Source organism: Staurois parvus, unplaced genomic scaffold (genome assembly GCF_062004578.1).
Source record: "Staurois parvus isolate SC_StPar_1 unplaced genomic scaffold, SC_StPar_1.0 ptg000469l, whole genome shotgun sequence".
Classification (NCBI taxonomy): domain Eukaryota; kingdom Metazoa; phylum Chordata; class Amphibia; order Anura; family Ranidae; genus Staurois; species Staurois parvus.
The window spans coordinates 2,113,093-2,135,818 of record NW_028318265.1 but is presented as its reverse complement, the minus strand read 5'-3'; the positions used below and the strand labels follow the sequence as shown (position 1 = coordinate 2,135,818).

The following is a 22,726-nucleotide window of genomic DNA, read 5'->3' as shown; positions in this document are numbered from 1 at the left end:
GTGCCCCAGTGTGTGCTTTTACATTTGTACATATGTGGGGGGCCTTGATTTTTTTTTTTTTTTTTTTTTTTAATTTTCCCATTACATAGTGGACTTTTGGTCCCCTATGTGATGATTTTTTTGGTGACAGGTTCTTTTTTGAGACATCCAGTGTCTCCCCTGTACTACACTGGATGTAATGCAGTGCACATCACACTGCATTACATTCTTTCCCAGCCTCAGTTGCTGAGAAATCTGTCAACGGGGACCCGGAAGTGACATCCCATTACTTCTGGGTCAGGGCAAGAAGGGGAGGGGTGTGGATGTGTCTGCTCTTCTCCCTGCCCCATACTGGCACCCACTGGTCCTGGGCCCGCAGATGGGCAAGCGGAGCTTAGGAGACCTAGCGGGCAGGGGGGCGGAGACTGGCACAATAGTGAGCTGTGTGGAAGCAATCGGGCGGCAGCATTGCCGCCCGAATGCTTCCACCTGACAGGTGAGCTCTGCTGCTTGCCTGCAGCAGGGGTAAAGGTAAAAAAAAAAAAACAAACCTACCTGCCTGGTGTTCGGGACTACATGTCCTGGGCGATATGAATTGAACATCCCTGTATCTGTTATAGAGGTGACAGAGAGGGGATGAGTTTTTTGTCATGTCCAAATAAATTACCTCTCTTTAAAAACTGTCAAATTTTCCTCCATTTAACAAATATTCAGAAGAAAAGTTGATTGCATGATTCTCGTAAGCTTTTTGTCTACAAAATTTGTAGTGAAAATTCTTGGCCATAGTGGTTGCCAAGGAGTGAAGCATGTGTGTTAATCACCCAGTGCAGTCCCAGGAGCCTATAGCTGTTACCGAATTTTACGTGAACAAGCGAGCATAGAAAATATGGAAGTTGCCATTTCTGAGCTGCTTTAACTGCTTCCCGGCCGCCCTATAGCAGTAATACTGTTACAGGGCGGCACGGGTGTGCAAAATTACGTGTATATACACGTGATTCTGCATTTCTGCATAGGGGGCGCACGCAAGCCTCGGCTGTCAATCACTGGGTCCCAGCCGATGATTACTCGCCGGTGATTGAGGAGCATTACTGACAGAGGGAGAGTAAACAATACAGTTCTCTCCACTGTCAGCTCCTGCACACTGCTATGTATGGCTTTGCATAGCAGTGTGCATACAGTGAAGCAGTTAACCATTTGATCTCCCCTCATGTTAACCCCTTCCTGCCCAGTGCCATTAGTACAGTGTCAGTGCTTATTAGCACTGATCACTGTATTGGTGTCACTGGCGATGTCAGTGACACCAAGTCAGTACCCCCCCCCCCCCCCCACCGTGTAAGAATGCCTGCCGCAGTCCCACTATAAGTAGCTGATCACTGCCATTACTAGTAAAAATAAAAAAATACAAAAAAATCCCAGAACTTTTGTAAAGGATCCTTTCATATATTCTCCTTATTCTGCTGTGCCTGTGAGTCCCTGTGTCTTCATCTAATGAATTAATCTTCATGTCCCGGAGGAATTCCTTTGATTCTGGATCGTTGGATGGTTCTGAAGAATCGCTGTTGCTTTTCAAAACAGCACATGGACTCGGCAACCCTGCTGCGTTTTGGTGATATCGGTGACAGCTGGCATCCACTGCTAACCCCAGGAGCTGGAGATCATCTGGTGGGTTAAGCTGGTCATACATGGATCAAATTTGCTACTTTTCCTGCTGAATCAGCTAAAATTCGATCCGTGGTGGCCATGCTGGCAACATCCAGCTCAACAAACTTAGAGACGAAGATCAAAGGAGCTGAACAGAAATTTGTCAGCCAAACCGTGAATGCATCCAATAATCTGCCATGCCTGTTCAGATATTTTGATAGCCGTGGGCATCAGTCATCAGAATACAACAGTCAGCAGGGGAGATTCTTGCATTGGCTTTTCAGCATGGTTGGAGAAATGTGTGTGTATGGTCAATTTAACAGTCATGCTGCAGACAGATCCATTGGAAGAGACACTTCCCTCCTCTGCAATTTGTTTACATAGAAAGTAAGCTGACACTCCTCCTGTAGTGATTTATTGCTGCAAAGTTCCATGGAGGTCTGGATCATGTTGGTCTCCATTGAACACATCAAGCCTCCCTCATGAATTACACAGTGCTCAGCATAAATGAGTACACCCCTTTTGAAAAGTAAGATTTTAATCAATATCTCAATGGACACGAGAACAATTTCCAAATTGACAAAACTGAGTGTTTATAGAACATCTGTTTAGCTCATTACATGAAAGTAAGGTTAATCATAATATAACTTGGATTACAAAATCCTCAGTTTTACCCAAATTAGTTGATGCAAAAATGAATACACCCCACAACAATAACTACTACATCTAGTATTTTGTATGACATCATTTGTAAGGACAGCACCAAGTCTAGATATGGAAAGAACAAGTTGGTGCATATTGTAACATCTTTTCCCATTCTTCAAGAATGATCCCTTTTAGAGCCTTGATGCTGGATGGAGAGTGATGCTCATCTTGTTTCCTCAGAATTCCCCATACAGAATGGGTTCAAATCAGGAGACACACTGAATCACTTTCACCCTGTTCTTCTTCACAGATGCCTTAGATGTGTGTTTTCGATCATTGTCATGTTTGAAAAGTGCACGACGACCAAGGGCACGGAGTGATGTTGGCATCTTCTCTTTCAGTATAGAGCAATACATCTGTGAATTTGTGATGCCATCAATGAAATGCAGCTGCATGACACCAGTAGCACTCATGCAGCCCCACTGAAGGACACTGTTTCCCTTTAGGCACCATCCATTTTTTTTTGTACTCCTCTCATTTGCGATGCCATACAGTTTTGAAGCCATCAGTTGCAAAAACATTTATCTTGGTGTCATCACTCCTGAGTACAGGAGTCCCAGTAGACTGTCTTTTTCAGCATGGGCCCTGGCAAATTCTAGGGGGGCTTTTTTGTGCATGGGCTTTAGGAGAGTCTTCCTTAATGGACGATACCCATGCATGCCATTCCTCTGTAGTGTACGCCGTATTTTGTCATGGGAAACAATCACCCCAGTTTGGTTTTCTACTTCTTCAGCAAACTGGAGTGAACTTGCATGGTGATTTTCTTCAACCTTTCTTATCAGAAGATGCTCCTGTCGAAGTGTTAACCTCCATGGATGGCCTGGGCGTCTCTGTGAGATTGTTGCAATTCCATCTTTGTTAAATGTTTGTATCACTTTTACTACAGTAATCTGATAAGTAAAGCTTTGCTGATCTTGTAGCTTTCACCTTTCTTGTCTAAAGAAATTATTTTCTCTCAGGCCTTGTGACATTTCTCTTCCATGTGGTGCCATTGCTGACAGCATGAAATGGGAAGGGGTTTTCTTTGTTAAGTAACGCCCTTTTATAATCATCTGTCTGCTGGACACCTGTTTAATGAATAATTAAGACTCACCTGTAGTTGAATTCTTGTTAATTAGGATTTTGTTGTCTAACATTTAGCTTTGCTCCTAAGACTTTCATTGGGGTGTATTCATTTTTGCGACATGGTCTTGAATGCCTAGCCTTAAGGAAACCGGTCATCAGAAAAATATGTAGGCTTCCATTCCTAAGCCCTCCGGGAAATGCTAAGTTGCCAAGCTCTCCCCATGGCATCACTACATTTTTAACTCACGGACCTGGAACAAGCATGCAGCTAGGAAAAGGCAGAAATTCCAGTTGCTATGGGTGCTTCAGTTTGAAAATGAAAGGCAGGCAACATGCTCGGAAGAAGCTGGGCATGAACAGCCTCCTGTCAGGTTTCATTTAGGCCCAGCACACATAGGCTTCAGTTTGCATAAGAGGAGTGTGTACATAAAGAGCTTTCAGCTGCTTTATCAAAGTTTTTAAAGTACCCTTCAGCTCCAGTCTAGGGATGTTTCCTCCTTCCCATTGACCATATGCATACAAATGGCAGGACAGAGGTAGGCCTTATTCTGTGCTGCCACATACAGTACTGTGCCAAAGTTTTAGGCAAGTGTAAAGAAATGCTGTATAGTAAGAAAACAATTACAATATATATATTTTAATTGTTATCAATTTACAAAATGCAAGTGAGTGAACAGAAGAAAAATTAAATCAAAATTTGGTGTGACTACCCTTTGCCTTCAAACCAGCATCAGTTCTTAAACTTGCCCACTTTGTACACTTACAGTCAGGTGTATGATTAACCAATTATCCCAAGCAGGTGCTAATGATCATTTTCACATGTAGGTTAAAATGCAGTCAATAATAGAAACAGCTGTGTTTAACCACTAGCCTACAGGGCACTTATACCCCCTTCCTGCCCAGGCCAATTTCCAGCTTTCAGCGGTGTCACACTTTGACAAATTCGCGGTCATGCAACACTGTACCCATATGAAATTTTTATCATTTTTTTGAGACAGATAGAGCTTTCTTTTGGTGGTATTTAATCACCTCTGGGATTTTTATTTTTTCTTAAACAAACCAAAAACCACTGAAAATTTTGAAAAAACGTTTTTTCTTAGTTTTTGTTATACAATTTTGTAAATAAGTGATTTTTCTCCTTCACTGATATGCGCTAAGGAGGCTGCAGTGATCTGCACTGATAGGTTTCACTGATGGGCACTGAAAGGCAGCACTGATACATGACACTGATAGGCATTGATAGGTGACACTGAAGGGCACCTCAGATGGTCACTGATGTGCACTATGTGGCATTGATGGGCACTGATAAACATTGACAGGTGGCACTTCTGGGGCCACACTAATCATCAGTGCCCTGATGATCAGTGTACATATCCCCTCCGCGGAAAGCCGATTACCGCCTCTCCTCTCGAGCTGTCAGCGTGACAGCTCGAGAGGAGAGAAATGCCGATAACCAGCATGTCCGTGTTTACATGTGATCAGCTGTGATTGAACACAGCTGATCACATGACCGAGCCGACATGTTCGGCTGTTTCCGTGATCCGCTGTGTCCGAGGGACACAGCGCACTGGCGATCGCCACGCTGCGCGCTCCCTGAGGAACACATGCGCGGTGAGACTGGAAGGACGTCATATGACGTCCAGTCAGAACGAGAGAACCACCTTGCGCCCGGCCTTGTACTATAGGGCGGGCGGAAGGTGGTTAAAATTGGGTAAGGAACAGCCAAACTGCTATTAAGGTGAGGTTCTGGAAGACAGGTTCATGGCACAGGGAATTCACCATAGCACAGCAACAAGGCAGCTATACTGCATCAGCAAGATTTCAACAAGCGTTGTTCAAGCTCCTTTGAAGATGCACAAATAAAGAGACCACAGTAGGGACCATAGACGCAGTGGTTGGCCATGGAAACTTAATGCAGCAGATGGAAAAAAGCATCAAGCTTACTTGCCTTTGACATCAGAAGATGTCCAACAGTGCCATCAACACAGAACTGGTGGTAACCAGTGGGCTCTAGGTACAACCATCTACGGTCTGGAGAAGTGGTCTTCATGGAAGAATTACAGCCAAAAAGCCATACCTCTGACGAGGAAACAAGGCTAAGTGACTCAACTATTTTATTTATAGGTAACGTTGATCCAGGGAATATCCGATTGCCTCTTGGGGGATCAGGAAGGACTTTTTTTCCCCCCTGCAAGAGAAAATTGGATCATGCTTTGCTGGGCTTTTTGCCTTCATCTGGATCAACTGTGGATGTAAGATTATAACTTTTTTTTTTTCATGGTTGAACCGGATGACATGCTCTGAAGGCGACGAGTTTTATTTCTTCCCTGCTTTATCAAAATTAGTGAAAAGGTTTTCAGCGTTACTGCTGAAAGCTCATATCCTCATATCTTTCAGCATAAGAGCATGCAGGGATTTGTGGTCCCTTAGCATCACAACTTGATGATTATTATCCATGGTAAAGCAGTTTTTGTTTCAGAACCTGTCACTCATTTTTGTGTGTCCTGCACACTTCCAATAACTTTTGAAATAAATTATTTCTCCACACATCCAAAAATAGGTTGCATATCCCCAGCTGCTTCAAATGTCATTGTGGATTCTAATCAAAATAATCTTCAATGTCAATGTTTGGATCCAGTAGGTTCTCTCCATATGCTGACAGGTCCATCTGATTTAACATTAAGTTCTCAAATGTTTCCTCCAAGTCCGTCTCCCCGAGCAGCACTGCCCCCACCATGCGGCCATTCTGCATCACTACTTTGACATACTCCTGTCCCTTGGTACAGCGCAGCATCAGTTCATGGTCCAAACCCAGACCCTGTGCATTGTACTTCCCCAGCAGAATCACCTGAACAAGCAGAGAGAAGGTTAAAAGAGTATTACAAGAATACAGTATATCTGATCAACTAAAAATATTCAGAGTCTAAGTGTTACCTGGGAGTAGTAGACCGTAACACAACAAAACTATAAAAACACTATAACATGTAACTTTAAAAGCATTAATACAGCCTTAAATGTAATTTAATGCAAGCAGTGAAGTATCTAGCTGGCTTAGTATCAGTCTTTTGCGGTCCCTGTACAGCAGAGCAGAATGAGGAAGAGATGGAATAATCAGTCTGCCGCTACTCCTCTTACTGTCCTGGAGAATGGACAAAACCAGTACATGTCATTGAACTGCAGCTTAGAAAACTCAATGCTCCTGTCTTGCTGGACAGACCTGTGTGTATAGCAGAGCTGTGTAAATCCCAGGACTAGATGGATAGAATTACAAATCCTTTGACAGCTTATACAGCTCCCACATATGTATTTCATCTGTGAAATACATTTTTCAGGATTTAGCATTCAAGGGAAGTGTTCTATTAATGTGAAAATGTACAGAAAATCCTGATCTTCAAATGACAGTTTTTTAAAGGGGTAGCTCCATCCAAGTTAGATCCCAATATGCCTGGCAATGCTAGAGGTGGCCACAGATTTCTCACTCCTAGGCTTCCATGCACCTGATGTTACAGCCCCACGCAATATACTTATGATGTTCTGCCCCCTTCTGTGCGCAAAAGTACACTTGAATCTCCCCTATCTCGCCATGCCCATTTGAGTACAATAAGACCTGCTAAATCTAAAAAGACATTCCCTGGTCATGAACAAATAAAATGGCCAATTTATGATGGCTGGATCATGCAGAAAAGATTTTTACACATACAGAAATAATTGCCAAGCTCTATCCAGTGGGGATAAAAAAAAACCTTACAAACAAGGTCGGTCTTGTAGTAGACCCTGCCATCTCAGCCTTAAGAAAAACATCTCACTGTTCCAACTGAAGATGTTCCTTTATTCAAAAGATTTGAATAAAACATTTCAGCCGCTCTTAAAGGCTCTCATTACTCTAAAAGACCCAGCTCTGCAACCAGTTATTGCTGCAATTTCTGTCTGCCAAACCACAGCTAATTGGACTGGGCAATAAACAACCAACATGATCCTGTATTCCAGGACTGTACCCCAACTGAGTAAATCACAGTTATCTTCTGCTTTTCTCTTTTGTGAGCATTCCCTAGAGAAAATCGTGTCAACTTTTCAGAATGGCTCAGATTTCCATTCATATATGCAGAATTTTGTGGCTCAAAGCCTGATAAGCTGAGAATGCCTTTAAAAGATGCCTCACATGTATGCCCTTTGAAGGAGGAGGACATATTTTTGATGAGGCCCTTTACAAATTCATCAGAGATGATACAGGAGGAAAAGTTCTTCCCCAGCAGAAAGTTCAGAAATCCCCTTCATAAAGAGCATCTCCCTCCACAAAACACAAAGTATCTCAGCACTCTTCAACTTCTAAGCCTAAATTCAGATTTTCCTTTCAGTGCAAGACTTAGAAAAACCCACCAAGTCATCTCTAAAGCTTTCTTTTCCCAGTGAAAGGGTGACCTCACTCCTCCACTCTTACTAAGAGTGGGGAGAGATGTGTTACAGTTTACCCATATCTCGGTCACTGACATCCCAAACCTCTGGGTTCAAATAGGTTTCAAAGGGGTACAAAATACAGTTAAAAAAATCCTACCTCCTTGCTGCTTTCTTCTCTCAAATCAGCCAAAATCTGCCCAGGCAAGTCGTATTTGCAGAATGCTCTGAACCATCCTTTGTCCCAGAAAGTTGTTGCCAGAACCGCAAAGGATTCTATTCAAACATGTTTACAGTACCAAAACCCAACGATGGTATCCATCCTATCAAGGACCTAAAATTCCTATCAAAATACCTTCCAATTCCAAAGTTCACATGCAATCTGCAAGGTCAGTTCTTACCCCTCTATAACAATGGGAATACCTGGCTTTTTTACACATCCAAATAGTCTATTAGCATATTTCCATTTACCCACCTCATCAGCACTTTCTACATTTTGCAGTAGGAGACAAATCATTTCCAGTTTGTAGCACTGCCATTTGGCCTATCCTTTGCTCCCAGAGCATTCACAAAAGTCCTTGCAACTCGTCCTGCCCTTCTAAGAACTCGGGGCATCCAAATCACAGGATACCTAGATGACTTTCTTTTGAAGGACTCATCTCCCTTTCAGCTAACTGCAAATTATTATTTTCATACAGGATTTATATAGTGCCAACAGTCTGCACAGCCCTTCAAAGGGATCTGTTCATTAGAGCTTACAATCTAAAAGGCCACAGTCCTCACTTCAGATGGTTCAGGCTTACGGTTGGCTGATCAATCTGCTCTTCAACCTTATTATACAGGATTTATACCTTCTTGTCACCTGGAGATTTTGGGCCCGATTCTAAGCACAGCCCAAGCATTACTCTTCTTTCCAGAGTATTGCTTTCAGAACCTGGGCCTCAAGATGAAAGAAACGCCCTTCTGTGAAATTCTCCAAGAGAGTTCTGGGTCTCACAGTGGTCTCCTTTGATGCTGTCTCTTGATCTACCCATGCTCCTATACAGTCATGCAAGGAACTCCCTAGTTGGTGGATCTTCAACCCAGACTTGACAATGGAGAAGTGGTTTCTATCATATCCCTGCAAGGCGATAAACGACAGATGCCAGTCTTTCAGGCAAGGGAGCAGTGTTGCAATCCCTCACAGTGCAGGGAACATGGTCACCAGAGAAATCTAAACTCCCATCAACATCCTGGAAATCAGAGCAATAAAGGATGGCTCTGCACCACTGGATATTCCATTAGATGCAAAAGTGGTCTTCCTGGTTGCTATCACGTCTATAAGAGGTGTATCTGAGCTAGTGGATCTCTGTTATAAGCAGCGGTTCTTCCTTATTCACAAGAACATAACACTCTTACCCCACAAGACCATCCTTTCTTCCTAAGGTGCTATCAGTATTCAACCAGTGTGTCGCTGGGTAGAGAGAAACCAGCAAACTTATGAGCTGTAAGGATAGATCGAAGGGAGGTGGCGTCTTATCATACTTGTTGAGTATGTTAACTAATGATCCAACACTACATGTATCACATGTGTCATGTATGATGTACTGTGTGTCAGGCTGTATAGGGGTATATAAGAATTGGTACCATGTGGGCCATGTATTATGTATGTTGGGCTTTACAGGGGTATACAAGGATTGGCTTTTCCTGCACCTTGTAGTTGAAGAATTTGGTAACATGTGCAAAGAGTTCAAAGCAGAAATCCATTTCAATCTTCTCCCCAAGGTGGTCAGCTGCCATACACTTTGCTGCATACCAGCCCATCTGCCGTGCTTGCGTCCACAACCTCATCTGTAAGAGAATATATTATTAGGTATAAGCAGTGGGGTCATATTTCCATTGCTGCCCATTTAGTTTTACTTCTCCATCACTGTCACAAAATCATTAGAATGAATTCTAGCTGTTTTTCACAATACGTACTTGCTGCCAGAGTGGGCTTGGTGTCCAGGCTGCAGTGCAGATGTCACCAGCAGCATATACATTGGGCACTGATGTCCGCATGTGGTCATCCACCTTCAGACCTCCATCTTCCCCAACGTCAAACTGAAATCCGGATTAAATGAAAAAATTAAACACAAAAACTAAGTTGATATGAATACAATGAGAGAAGACTTTGTAGAACAGTAGCTGCAGGATCAGTTCAACCCAAAATCAGATTTAATTTCCAATGTTAGAAAAAAAATTTATTTGGGTTTCATATTCCTGTGTATTGGGGAAATTATATGGAGTTCAAAAAAATACTGAAATGTGGAAAAAATATTTTCTTCTCACATTATTACCAGGAAGAAATGGCTCGATGTTCGGGACCACTCCTGTAGCACTGATGATGAAATCACAGCCGTACAGTTTTCCATTTGTCAGTTCTACATAAACTGGCCATTCAACTGAAAAACACAATAAGCAATATTGTGAAATTATATAATTATATATAAATAAAAATCATTGTCACTGAAAGGACAGGGTAAAAAGCTGAACTCTGGTAAAATGTCGAAAATACACATGCAATGGGGCTCCACCACACTGCAAGGGTTAAATGCTCGTTTTTGCCTATGGTATCATTAAAAGCACCTTTTTCCCCCCCTGATCCCTGCTTCTGCAGGTTTCCACCCTTTTCATGCAAATGATCCCCTGACGTTGATTCCCTTTTGGCGCTGCATTGCTGGGCTGGTCGTAGGCATGTTGACAAGCTGTCCTGCATTATAAGTGAGGATGCAGAAGGCCCACCCATAACTAGAGCATCAGAGGGAAGAGGAGAGTGCTGGAGCCAGGGGAGTTAGGGATAAGGGAAGTGAAAACCTTTTAATGGTACCCGGAGTAAAAGCAAGCTTTTAACCCTTTACATGTTGCTTTAGTTTAGCTTTAAAGACTCCACATACAGAAGGCGCCAGATCTCCGAACATTGCAACCATTCATCTGATATAGTTCACTAACTTTTCCTGCTTTGCTGCTGAGACCTGTTAATAAAGTAACATATATGGCAAAAAAAAGAGGTGCAGACAGAGCAGTGTGGGAAAGAAGGGATTGGCACAAACAACATATATTGAACGAGCAGTGGAGAGATTGTCAGGAGTGGAGGAACCAATGTGACGAGAACCAAGTGACATCATCGCAATGTTGGCTGTTCCTCCAGGCACTAGGACATTATGTGGGAACAGCTTGGAATATCCCATCACACATTCAAATTGAAGAAAGTCAGACCAGCAGCAAGGTGAATCTTTGCACCCTGCATTTTATTAGCTGCAATACTTGCCTATGCCAGAAGTAGTGCTGTGCTCTGGAGCATGTCTGTAGGCGACAGTGTGGGCCGGGACATTCAGCAGCTTGAATTCATCACTCAGGAGGATCCTCTCTACTTCACATTCCATCTCTGTTTGGACACAGTGGGAGAACTGCAGGCAGAAGAGAGAGGATGGTGACACCAGAAATGGCTGTCGACAGGACAAGTGTCCCCAATTATGGTGTACTCACTTGCTGTGCAACCTTCAGATTCATCCCCTCATGCCAGTCAGGCCCCAGTGCACTGCCCAGTTGGGACTCCTTTCTCTCTGAAATTAAAAAAAAAAAATATGATGTGGCAGGCAGCAACCCCTGCTAACCAATCCCAGAGCAGGCAGAACCAGGAATCTTTACCAATGCAAAGACAATACGGTTTATACTGATACCGTATTGCTTACTGTTCTTCCATTTACCCAGATTGCAGGTTATATTTCCTGCTGCTGCCAGCTACATGACAATGGCAAGACGTGAATCAGCTGGAGGCTATGACATTCAACAGTGCTAGCCAATCAGCAGCTCATTCAAAATCCAATCCTTGCCTTTGACAGCATTGATGTGATCAATGCTTGGCCGAAAAGAAGAATATATAGCTTTGGGTTGGGGAGAATGGGAAGGGGGAGGAATTTGGAATAATAAGAATTTCTGATCTGGTGAAAGGTTAATTCCGCTGGCCAGGTGACCCTGTACAAATGGCTGACATTCTTATATTTTCTCTGTTATCTCCTCACTACTGGGCAAAACAGTGGAATTTTATGTGATGTCTCAAGGTATACAGTAGATGGACAAGAGGCTGGGTATGCTGCATGTGAGATTGTCCTCCGATTCCTCCAGGGTAGAGGTTGGGATATACCTGCCACATATGGATGGCCCCAATTCCTCAGTGGAATGTAGGAATGCTGGGAGTTGTAGTTCTCAGATTCCTCCAGGGAGGAGAATGGAAAAAAACTGCCATGTGTGAATGGCCCCAAAACTTCAGTGGGATATAGGAATGCTGGGAGTTGTAGTCCCCATGTCTGTATGTATTGTACATCACAACCCCGTGCAGGACTGTTTTGACTGCTGTGTTTGGGTATTTTCACTTGTTCCCAAGAATCATGGGTAAACTTTCATTAGAGATTTCAGGTAATTATTAAAACACACTACATAAAGGAAGGGGGGGGGGTTTCCTGCAGGCTGCTGCTTAAACTGAACTTATTCATAAATAAGACTTTTCCACTCTAGAAGAATGGCCACATTCACAAAGCACATTTGCCTTCACCTATTCACGCATTCTGGACAAATTAAGCAATTTTTGTCTAACATGTAAATTTCCTATTCTATGGGCTGTCCAGATCTTAGTAATAATCATCATAGTTACAATACAGTGAGTATTGGACTACATTAGTGTAGCCCCTCCCCTTGTTTTCTGAATCTACCTATTGGTTAGAGAGGAAAACCATGACACTGAAGGGCCAACTGAAAAGATATCTTCATTTAATATTTTTATAGGAAAACGGAAGTTTGCATACAATTCAATCAGCCAACAGCACAGTGGCTTAGTGGTTAGCACTTGCGGCTGTATCACCTCTGCCACTCACCTCCAGTGGGCTCTGTGGTATACTTGGTTCTCTTGCAGGCCAAGGGAGTCTCTTGTTTATCAGATCTCAGTTGTGGGATGAGGAATTCAGCAGCTCCGGCATCAAAGAATGTGTTCCCGATGGACTTGTCTTTCACTGCCCAGATCACTTCACAGCCCTCAATTTCATATCTGAAGTAAAAACACAGACATACCACTCATCAGTCTACAGGCCACTGTATGGCTTGCTTCCTGGGACAAGCCCACTGCCTCACAGCAATCTGCAGAAATCACAAGACTCCACTTCATCTGTTCAATAATACAATATATACAAGCACAGCCAGGTACAGATTGCTTTACATGTTCCCGCTGGAGACATCCCTTACGGTCAGTCCCCATGATGGGCGTCATTGAGACAGGAAGTGCAGGAAATACTGCCAAAGGGATGTACAGAACACTTTTGTACCTTAAGTAGAGAGGGGAAGAGTTACATCTATCAGCTTTTTGTTCTTGTGTACCTACATGGAAATTTTTCCCTCAATGGGTGTCACCTGCACAGAAAGAGAGAAGAACTCCCCTACTGCGGTTAAAAAAAATTATATTTTCTGTTGCATTCAGGACTACATTTATACATTCACACACTCCAAATTATCTCTGGATCCATAGCAAAATTATATTTCAAAGTCTTCTCAAATATATAAACCACATTTTCCATACACTCACCAGGTGAAATATATATATATTCCCTGACATTTGCCAACATCTGGTCTTCCAGAGAGCTTAATATAACAATTAGCCTGTTTATATGGACTATGGGGAGTGTCACTCCAAAATTCCTTGTAATAACTGAGCCAATATTTGGAGTCGCACCTAATATTGATGTCACAGCAAAACTCCAGGAAAAAAAAAATGTAGTGCCAAATCTGCCTCACTTTTTCCCAATTGAAGAGTGAGGAAGAAGAAAGAGTATCATCCCTGTTCTTGGATATAAGGTATTAAATTTATTCGTAATTGCATCTTTGTGTAAACAACTTTTTCACACCCATGCGCACAATGAAGCTTTTAGGGGTCCAAGTTCATCAGCAAGGAGGCAACCAGTAACTTGCACTCATGAGACAGGTGGGAGGGACATAAGCTTCCCCTTGTCAGCAACCTCTCCTGGGCAATGGGATTGTAAAAAGGCCCACCAACACTGGTGCATTATGAGGATGCTCCCTTTAATATGAAACTGCCTCCTCCAGTGATAAATGCCATATAGGTTAATAGCACCTGAAGAATGCATTCTCACTTTGCCCTTGCTCTGAGCAAACAAGGCCTAACACCCGTCAAGCCAGGCTGGTACTGTCTAAGAGGAGGCATACTTTTTTCCTACTTAAAAAAAAAACAAACAATTTAACATTTGTTCCTCAAATGCTGAAACTGTTAAAAACATAATTTCAACACAAAGGAGAGCAACAGGAGGCTGAATTAAAACAGTTTACTGTAAATGTTACATCTGCTAGTATTCAATTCTTCCTGTGTGCGCTGAAATGGCATACAGAGACACTTACACCAGTTCCAGTGCAATTCCTCCGTTCCCCACAATAACCACCCGTTTAGCCTTAGCCAGGCGACTCTGGAAGGTCTGAAATCCAGGAAGGAAAGAATGACAAGGTTGTTATATTTCCCCACCATAGTCACACACTCTTATAATTATACATTTCTATAAACACAGAAATCAAAAAGTGTTCAAAGATTCTAGGGGGCACAAGACACTATTCCAGAAACATATGAATTACATTAAATCTCTTCCAAAAAGGTCCAAAAAGATTCCTCAGATCAATAAAAGTGCTTCAAAGGTGCAAATAGAGTCGATAGTGTAAATTCAACACTTCTCTCTGTAAAGATGGTCTTTCATCAACACTGGAACCCAGAGATATCCACAGCGGTGGCTCCTCAAATGTTAGGCAGAAAAAGAACATTACCATAAAAATGCTTAAAATATATTCATCTTCGATATTACTAATCACAAACGTTAAATTCGTAGGCATATCAAATTGCAGATGAATCATAGCAGCATTAGCCGGCTATCAGTCACGTCTCCTGTATGGATGCCAGTAGTGCAGCGTCTCACCCGACTCCTCAATGTGTCTGGGTCTCTATGTCACTTCAGGATGGCGCGTGATGTCACTTCCGGTCACCGTGCAGCTGCAAATTTTTGCACCTTTGAAGCACTTTAAGTTATCTGGGAAATCTTTTTGTGACTTTTTTGCAAGAGATTGTTTTGTATTAATAGGATTCTGGAATAGTGTCTTGCACCCCCTGGAATTTACGAACACGTTTTGATTTCTGTTTTAAAACATTGTTTTTATTAAAGGGGCTGCAGAAAGACATCACATTTTATTGGGAAGTTATATCTATTTACTTTGAAGCCAATATTTTTCTCATAGTGCGGCATTAACTGGTGTATTATACATTTTTACAGCTTTGACATATTCTGCAGTGTTTTACAGAGAACACTGAGCCAATCACATCAGCCTCTGAACCAGAGGAGCTTACACTCTGTGTCCTTTCACAGTCACACAATATTATAGATTTATATAGCTCTGACATGCTCCACAGTGCCGCACAGAGAACACCAAGCCAGTCACATCAGTCTCTGCACCAGAAGAGACTCCCCTTAATGTCCTAATACAGTCCCCTGCTACTATTATTATACATTTATTGTCCTGGCCTGTGTATTTTAGCCCATTGACAGACACTGTGTTTATACAGGTGAAACTCGAAAAATTAGAATATCGTGCAAAAGTTCATTTATTTCAGTAATGCAACTTACAAGGTGAAACTAATATATGAGATAGACTCATTACATGCAAAGCAAGATAGTTCAAGCCGTGATTTGTCATAACTGTGATGATCATGGCTTACCACTCATGAAAACCCCAAATCCACAATCTCAGAAAATGAGAATATTGTGAAAAGGTGCAATATTCTCGGCTCAAAGTGTCCCACTCTAATCAGCTAATTAAGCCATAACACCTGCAAAGGATTCCTGACCCTTTAAATGGTCTCTCAGTCTGGTTCAGTAGGAATTACAATCACGGGAAAGACTGCTGACCTGACAGTTGTGCAGAAAACCATCATTGACATCCTCCATAAGGAGGGAAAGCTTCAAAAGGTAATTGCAAAAGAAGTTGGATGTTCCCAAAGTGCTGTATCAAAGCACATTAATAGAAAGTTATGTCGAAGGGAAAAGTGTGGAAGAAAAAGGCGCACAAGCAGCAGGGATGACCGCAGCCTGGAGAGGATTGTCAGGAAAAGGCCATTCAAAAGTGTTGGGGACTTTCACAAGGAGTGGACTGAGGCTGGAGTCAGTGCATCAAGAGCCACCACACACAGACGGATCCTGGACATAAGCTTCAAATGTCGTATTCCTCTTGTCAAGCCGCTCCTGAACAACAAACAACATCAGAAACATCTTACCTGGGCTAAAGACAAACAGACCTGGTCTGTTGTTCAGTGGTCCAAAGTCCTCTTTTCTGATGAGAGCAACTTTTGCATCTCATTTGGAAACCAAGGACCCAGAGTATGGAGGAAGAATGGAGAGGCACACACTGCGAGATGCTTGAAGTCCAATGTGAAGTTTCCACAGTCTGTGTTGATTTGGGGAGCAATGTCATCTGCTGCTGTTGGTCCACTGTGCTTCATTAAGTCCAGGGTCAATGCAGCCGTCTACCAGGAGATTTTGGAGCACTTCATGCTTCCTTCCGCAGACGAGCTTTATGGGGATGCTGACTTCATTTTCCAGCAGAACTTGGCACCTGCCCACACTGCCAAAAGCACCGAAACCTGGTTCAATGACCGTGGGATTACTGTGCTTGATTGGCCAGCAAACTCGCCTGACCTGAACCCCATAGAGAATCTATGGGGCATTGCCAAGAGAAAGATGAGAGACATGAGACCGAACAATGCAGAAGAACTGAAGGCCGCTATTGAAGCATCCTGGTCTTCCATAACACCTCAGCAGTGCCACAGGCTGATAGCTTCCATGCCATGCCGCATTGAGGCAGTAATTGCTGCAAAAGGGGCCCAAACCAAGTACTGAGTACATATGCATGCTTATACTTTTCAGAGGTCCGATATTGTTCTATGTACAATCCTTGTTTTATTGATTGCATGTAATATTCTAATTTTCTGAGATTGTGGATTTGGGGTTTTCATGAGCTGTAAGCCATAATCATCACAATTATGACAAATCATGGCTTGAACTATCTTGCTTTGCATGTAATGAGTCTATCTCATATTAGTTTAACCTTTTAAGTTGCATTACTGAAATAAATAAACTTTTGCACGATATTCTAATTTTTCGAGTTTCACCTGTATATACACACATACAGTACATAAGCTATGGTTGATAGTTCATAAACCAGAACAGAATGTGCACTGCCTAGCCATGCCACCAAGGGGCAGCATCTTTACATACACAACTTTAGCTAAAAGTCATTGAAAGAGATAACTAAACCCTCTAAGGAATGTATAATGAAAGACAATGTCCCACTCCCCCAACTCAGTAACTAATTCCAAGCGTGAGCTCTACAACCCCCTAACCCCCAACTCGACTTTGCAAATAAAAATTCTCATTATAGATGGGGGAGAAATCAGATGAACCTTCTGGAACTGAATGCTGTATACATGAAAACTCTATTAGATATCAGTGAAGAAAATCCCTCCCACATCTTTATGAGGGGTGTTTGTTTGCTCGGCTAAGAATCATGCTATTTACAATAGGGCACTGCCTGATTTTTTTAAATGGGAATTGTTCAGATAAAAGACTTCTCGAACAGGTTGGAGTGCTGTGTTTTATTCTTGTTATAATTCCTGATTTGTGGTTAATAAGGTTGTTCTCTGGGGGCTCTCATACATTGCCTATTACACAGCCAATCACACGGCTTCACTCAGTGGCCACCTACCTTAGCACTGTCTGTGTCACGTATCCCCAGCACATAGGGGTTCCCATCCATGATGAGCTTGGGTCTTGCACCAGCACACAGACACAGCCTGTCATAGGTGTACTGTCTTCCATCCTCCGTAATCACTTGCTAGGAATAATTTATATAGATCAGAAAATGAAGCATCGGGCCTTGTGATCAGACAGTAGATACAGAAAGGAAACACCTTTAAGCGCTGCAGGTACTTCATATACTGTGCAGTTATCCAGGAGCTCGACACTCTGGGAACTTCAACACTCAGGGAGCATAGATAGCCAAATCCAAACTGGCCCCTGTGGCTGAGATCTGACAGCTGACCTTTGATTTCTCTAAACACTGTGACCTTCACACAGTGTGCTTTAGAAGCTGCAGCAAGTCAGGTAGAGCCCACCTCATTTGGTAGGTGAAGGACATCTAGTATCATCCAGCTCTTTCCTTCCCAACACCCCCTCCAGTAGAATGACATTTATCCACCATGGCAATATATTGATATACTGTATATTTGCAGGTTTATGAACATTAAAACATTGAATAAAGAACTTTATGAAAAATAAGCAACTGTTACGTAATCAGCTTCCTCTTGGGGTACCCCAGATTCTCCATCCTTGGGCCCTTTCTATATTCTCTCTAGACCACTTCCGCTGGCCAGTTGACAACCACCCACAGTTTCCAATACCACCTCTATGCTCCTCAGATCACCCCCTTGATCTCCTCATGTATCATTAATTTACTGAGCGACATATCAGTATGGATGTTACACCACTTCCTCAAACTCAAGCCAAAACTGAGCTTGTAATATCCCCGATCCCCCTCTGCTTGACTTTATCATTGAGATCTAATATCATAACTAAATCTTTCCACCTTAACCTCTGTAACATTTCCAAAATTTGCCCCTTCTTAACAAAGACACCACAAAACTACTAATTCACTCCCTGATCATCTCTTGACATGACTACTTCAACTCTCTTCTCACTGGTCATATAATTACCGCGCTCTAATACTAACCTAAAAAGTGCATAGTGCTTATAAAAAAATATAAACAATTAATGATATCATGTAAAATAAAATTGAAATTTAGAATAAAATAAATTAGTGATTCCATAAACAATAATTCAATGTGTAATAATTATATATATGTGCCAATATTCCATCAGTGAACCACATTTAAATTCATGGTGGGATAAATAGGATAAAAAATATTTGATAAATGAAGTCCCAAATCCAAATGTGCTAAAGTGTTCCAATCAAATCAAATATACTCTCCTTCCAATGAATAGTATACTTCAATCTTGCAGCTTTGTCGTTAGTCTGTGTGCCTGTGAGGGATACTCCCTCCTTTGATCCACTCCTTATTTCAATACCTGAGTGTTCCTCGTATGGTTCATGCAAGAAAAAAGAAAAGATATGGTGCCTTTTCCCAAAGATAGATCAAACTTTAATCTGCTTCCATATTGCACTCACGTTATCAACATCATAACGCTTTTATATGCATAAAAAAAACACTGCCTGCGGTGAAGATCGGTCAGTACTCGCCGTATCAGATGTGCTGTGACGTCACTGCCCCTCCCCATCGCGTTGTGCCACAGGGACTGCGTAGCTTCGTCCGGGGGATGATGTGTCAATTGAATTATTGTTTATGGTATCACTAATTTATTTTATTCTAAATTTCAATTTTATTTTACATGATATCATTAATTGTTTATCTATATTTTTTATAAGCACTATGCACTTTTTAGGTTAGTATTAGAGCGCAGTAATTATATGACCAGTTGATATTAAGCGCACATCCTATGAAAGTGAGCAAGATAACCAGCGATCTAATATATTTTGTATACCTCGGTGGCTCACAAGTATATTAGTTTTCTCTTCTCACTGGCCTACCTCTACACAGACTATACCCCCTTACAGTCCACCGTGAATGCTGCTGCTAGACTCATCGACCTAACTAACTGATCTGAGGCTGCAGCCTGTCTTTGCCAATCCTTCTACTAAATTTCACTAGCCCAATGTACAAGTTCAAAGTACTAACATAAAAGGCCATCCACAGCACTTACCTCCAGCTACATCACAAACCTCATCTTGATATATTGCACAAATCATCAACTTCATTCCTCCCAAGACCTCCTGCTCTCTAGCTCCCTCGTCACCAACTTCCATACTCACCTCCAGGACTTCTCCAGAGCCTCTCCCATCCTCTGGAAATCCCTACCTTATTCTGTCCAGTTATCACCTACCACATCTGCCTTTAGGCAAGCCCTGAAAATGTATTTAAGGAAGTCCTATTACGTCTTTACCCAAAAAACTGGACTTTGACCACCTCCATCAGATCATCCACCACAGCTATGACCTTTTGTACCACCTCCTCCCTTTTAGATTGTGCAGTCCATGAGCAGGGTCCTAATCCTTCTGTATTGAACGGTAATTTAACTGTAATGTCTCCCTTTTTATATTGTAAAGTGCTCCGAAAACTTCTGGCGCTATATAAATCCTGTATGATAATAAATAGCTCACCTGCAACTCAGCCTTTAACTCACTGACAGCAGAACTGATGACTTTGATGTTGGGGTACTGTCTCTCCAGTGTGCTGCCTGCCTTTTCCTCCACATCAAACTCCTCCAGAGTCCGTGACACCTGACACAGAAAGGGGTATCAATGATAGGGGTGGAACTGGATAGGAAACATGGTGAGTATGTAAACAAAAGGTCTCTCACCTGCTTCACATTGGTAGCAGCTTTAATGAGGGGAGCAGTGGTCAGGAGTAAGACATCGTCCTCTGTAAACTGCAGTGCCAGCTATGAAATAGAGAATAACCATTAATGTGTGTACAGATGTGACTCCACCCAGGAGGAGACTATGTGCTGACTCAACCTAGGAGGAAAGTGGAAGGAGCAAGACAAGCTGTGTGCTGAATCCACCCAGCAAGAGTATGGGCGGTGGGGGCAGGACTGCCAGTATTCTGACACCACCCAGGAGGTGAGCAGCGGGAGTGGTACAGTTTGTGCTCTGACTCCACCCAGGAGTGTGGAAGGGGAAGGACAAACTATGCCAGGACTTCACCCAACAGGGGAGAAAATGTGTTCTAACTTCACTGAAGCAGAAACAAAGTGGAATGACTGTGTCCTGGCTCCACTTAAAAGTGGAGCAGAGGGTGAATATGTCCTGACTCCACCCACGGGGGGGTGACAGAGAGGAAGCAAATGAGTCCTTACTCCTTCTAGAAGAGAATGTATCCTGACTTCACCCAGGAGGAAATTGGGCAGGCCGGTGGGAAATGTGACCTGACTCCACCCAGGAGGGAAGCAAATGAGTCTAGAAGAGAGAATGTGTCCTAACTCCACCCAGGAGGGAAGTGGTGAGGAGAGAATGTGTACTGACTCCACCCAGGAGGGAAGTGGTGAGGAAAGAATGTGTCCTAACTCCACCCAGGAGGGAAGTGGTGAGGAGAGAATGTGTACTGACTTCACCCAGGAGGGAAGTGGGCAGGGTGGTGGGGAATGTGTCCCGGCTCCACCCAGGAGGGAAGCAAATGAGTCCTGACTCCACCCAGGAGGGAAGTGGGCAGGGTGGTGGGGAACGTGTCCTGATTCCACCCAGTAGGGAAGCAAATGAGTCCTGACTCCACGCAGGAGGGAAGTGGGCAGGGTGGTGGGGAACGTGTCCCGATTCCACCCAGTAGGGAAGCAAATGAGTCCTTACTCCTTCCAGAAGAGGAAAGAATGTGTCCTGACTCCACCCAGGAGGGAAGAGGGGGAATGTGCTGACTCTACCCAGGAGGGGAGCAGAGGGGAAGAGGAATGTGCTCTGACTCTACCCAAGAGGGGGAGAGGAATGTGCTCTGACTTCACCCAAGAGGGGAGCAGAGGGGGAGAGGAATGTGCTGTGACTTCACCCAAGAGGGGAGCAGAGGGGGAGAGGAATGTGCTGACTCCACCCAGGAAGAAGGGGAAGGACTGCGTCCTGGCTCCACCCTGGAGGGAAGCAGGGGGAGCTGTATTTTAACTCCAGAAAGAGAACAGAGAAGTAGTATAGGAACAATCTGATCTCACTAGATATAGAAAGGATTAATCTCTTCATCTCTGAACCAGAAGTCTAGCCTGCCACATTCAGGTGGAGCTGTCCCCTCAGCAACTTCAATTCTCATGCATTTATTCAGCACAAACCATGTGACTAATGCCAAGGCCCTTGTCACATGGCCAGCACCTGAGTGGTAAACCTGAACTTATGAAGAGTTGATTTCTCCCCTCCCTCGTGTTCAGTTCCACCATTTGTCTGCTCCAGCCCAGCACTGCATCCTGGGAGGTCATACCATCCCACCATGACAGGAAGTGGGGGCTCACCAGAACACAGGAAGAGAGGAGAAATCACTTCAGAGGGTCACAGACACAAATAAAATCCCCTCACAAGGTTTGACTCTCCCCCACTCCACCCTAACGTAAACTGGCTGGAGTCTGGTAAAGTAGAACTGCAGTTTTTTCCCCTAGTGAGGAGATTCCCCAGTCCGGTGTTCATATGACCAGATCTGGAGATCCAATGATCCTCCTTCTCCCTCTGTTATTACTGCTCTTCCTCTGTCCTGTGACACGTGCAGGCTGCATACAAAGCAACAAACCCGAGCATCGGTCACATGACCGGCTGGGGTACATCACCCCCTCCCCCAGTGGTTCTCACTTGCTCGGCACAGGTGACTCCAGCAATTCCGCCCCCCACCACCAACCACTTCGCACTCTCAGCCGCCATTATTCTTCCTCTTCCGGGCCACGTGTGCTGCACGGGGCGTGCGCGCCTGTCTTTGCGATGCTCTAATTGGCCGAGGGAATTATGCGTCGTCTCCATGGAGACAACGGGGGCACCACATGCAGAGGACAGCACATGGAGATGTGTCTGTCCGGGAAGATGCGGACTGTCTGTTCCGTCCTCTAGAAGCCATTCCTGCGCCGGTGTCACTGTACACAGAGCTGTGTTCTATCCCAATGCATACCACTCACCTTAGGATTCTATCCCGTTACACGCCACTCGCCTTAGGATTCCGTCCCGTTACACGCCACTCGCATTAGGATTCCGTCCCGTTACACGCCACTCGCCTTAGGATTCCGTCCCGTTACACGCC

General features: G+C 43.5%; 1 protein-coding gene across 1 annotated transcript; it reads right to left on the bottom strand.

The window, feature by feature from the left end:
• Positions 1 to 4,011: 4,011 nt before the first annotated feature.
• PYROXD1 (pyridine nucleotide-disulphide oxidoreductase domain 1) lies at positions 4,012 to 22,378 on the bottom strand. Its single transcript, XM_089689124.1, has 12 exons — positions 22,288 to 22,378; positions 20,331 to 20,411; positions 20,131 to 20,250; positions 17,602 to 17,730; positions 14,203 to 14,276; positions 12,675 to 12,844; positions 11,290 to 11,366; positions 11,072 to 11,210; positions 10,093 to 10,205; positions 9,742 to 9,864; positions 9,475 to 9,612; positions 4,012 to 6,238 (listed from the first exon to the last, which is right to left on the bottom strand). The coding sequence occupies exons 1-12, from the start codon at positions 22,354 to 22,356 to the stop codon at positions 5,990 to 5,992; spliced, it is 1,482 nt and encodes a 493-aa protein (XP_089545250.1). The 5' UTR covers positions 22,357 to 22,378; the 3' UTR covers positions 4,012 to 5,989.
• Positions 22,379 to 22,726: the final 348 nt, after the last annotated feature.

Excerpts from the sequence above, each read along its gene's own strand:
- PYROXD1 (XM_089689124.1), bottom strand. The coding sequence starts at position 22,356 with ATGGCGGCTGAGAGTGCGAAGTGGTTGGTGGTGGGGGGCGGAATTGCT. Across the intron at positions 12,845-14,202 it reads GGAATTGCACTGGAACTGGT|ATATGAAATTGAGGGCTGTG; the intron begins GTAAGTGTCTCT and ends TTTTTACTTCAG. Across the intron at positions 6,239-9,474 it reads CCAAATTCTTCAACTACAAG|GTGATTCTGCTGGGGAAGTA; the intron begins GTGCAGGAAAAG and ends CTGCTTGTTCAG.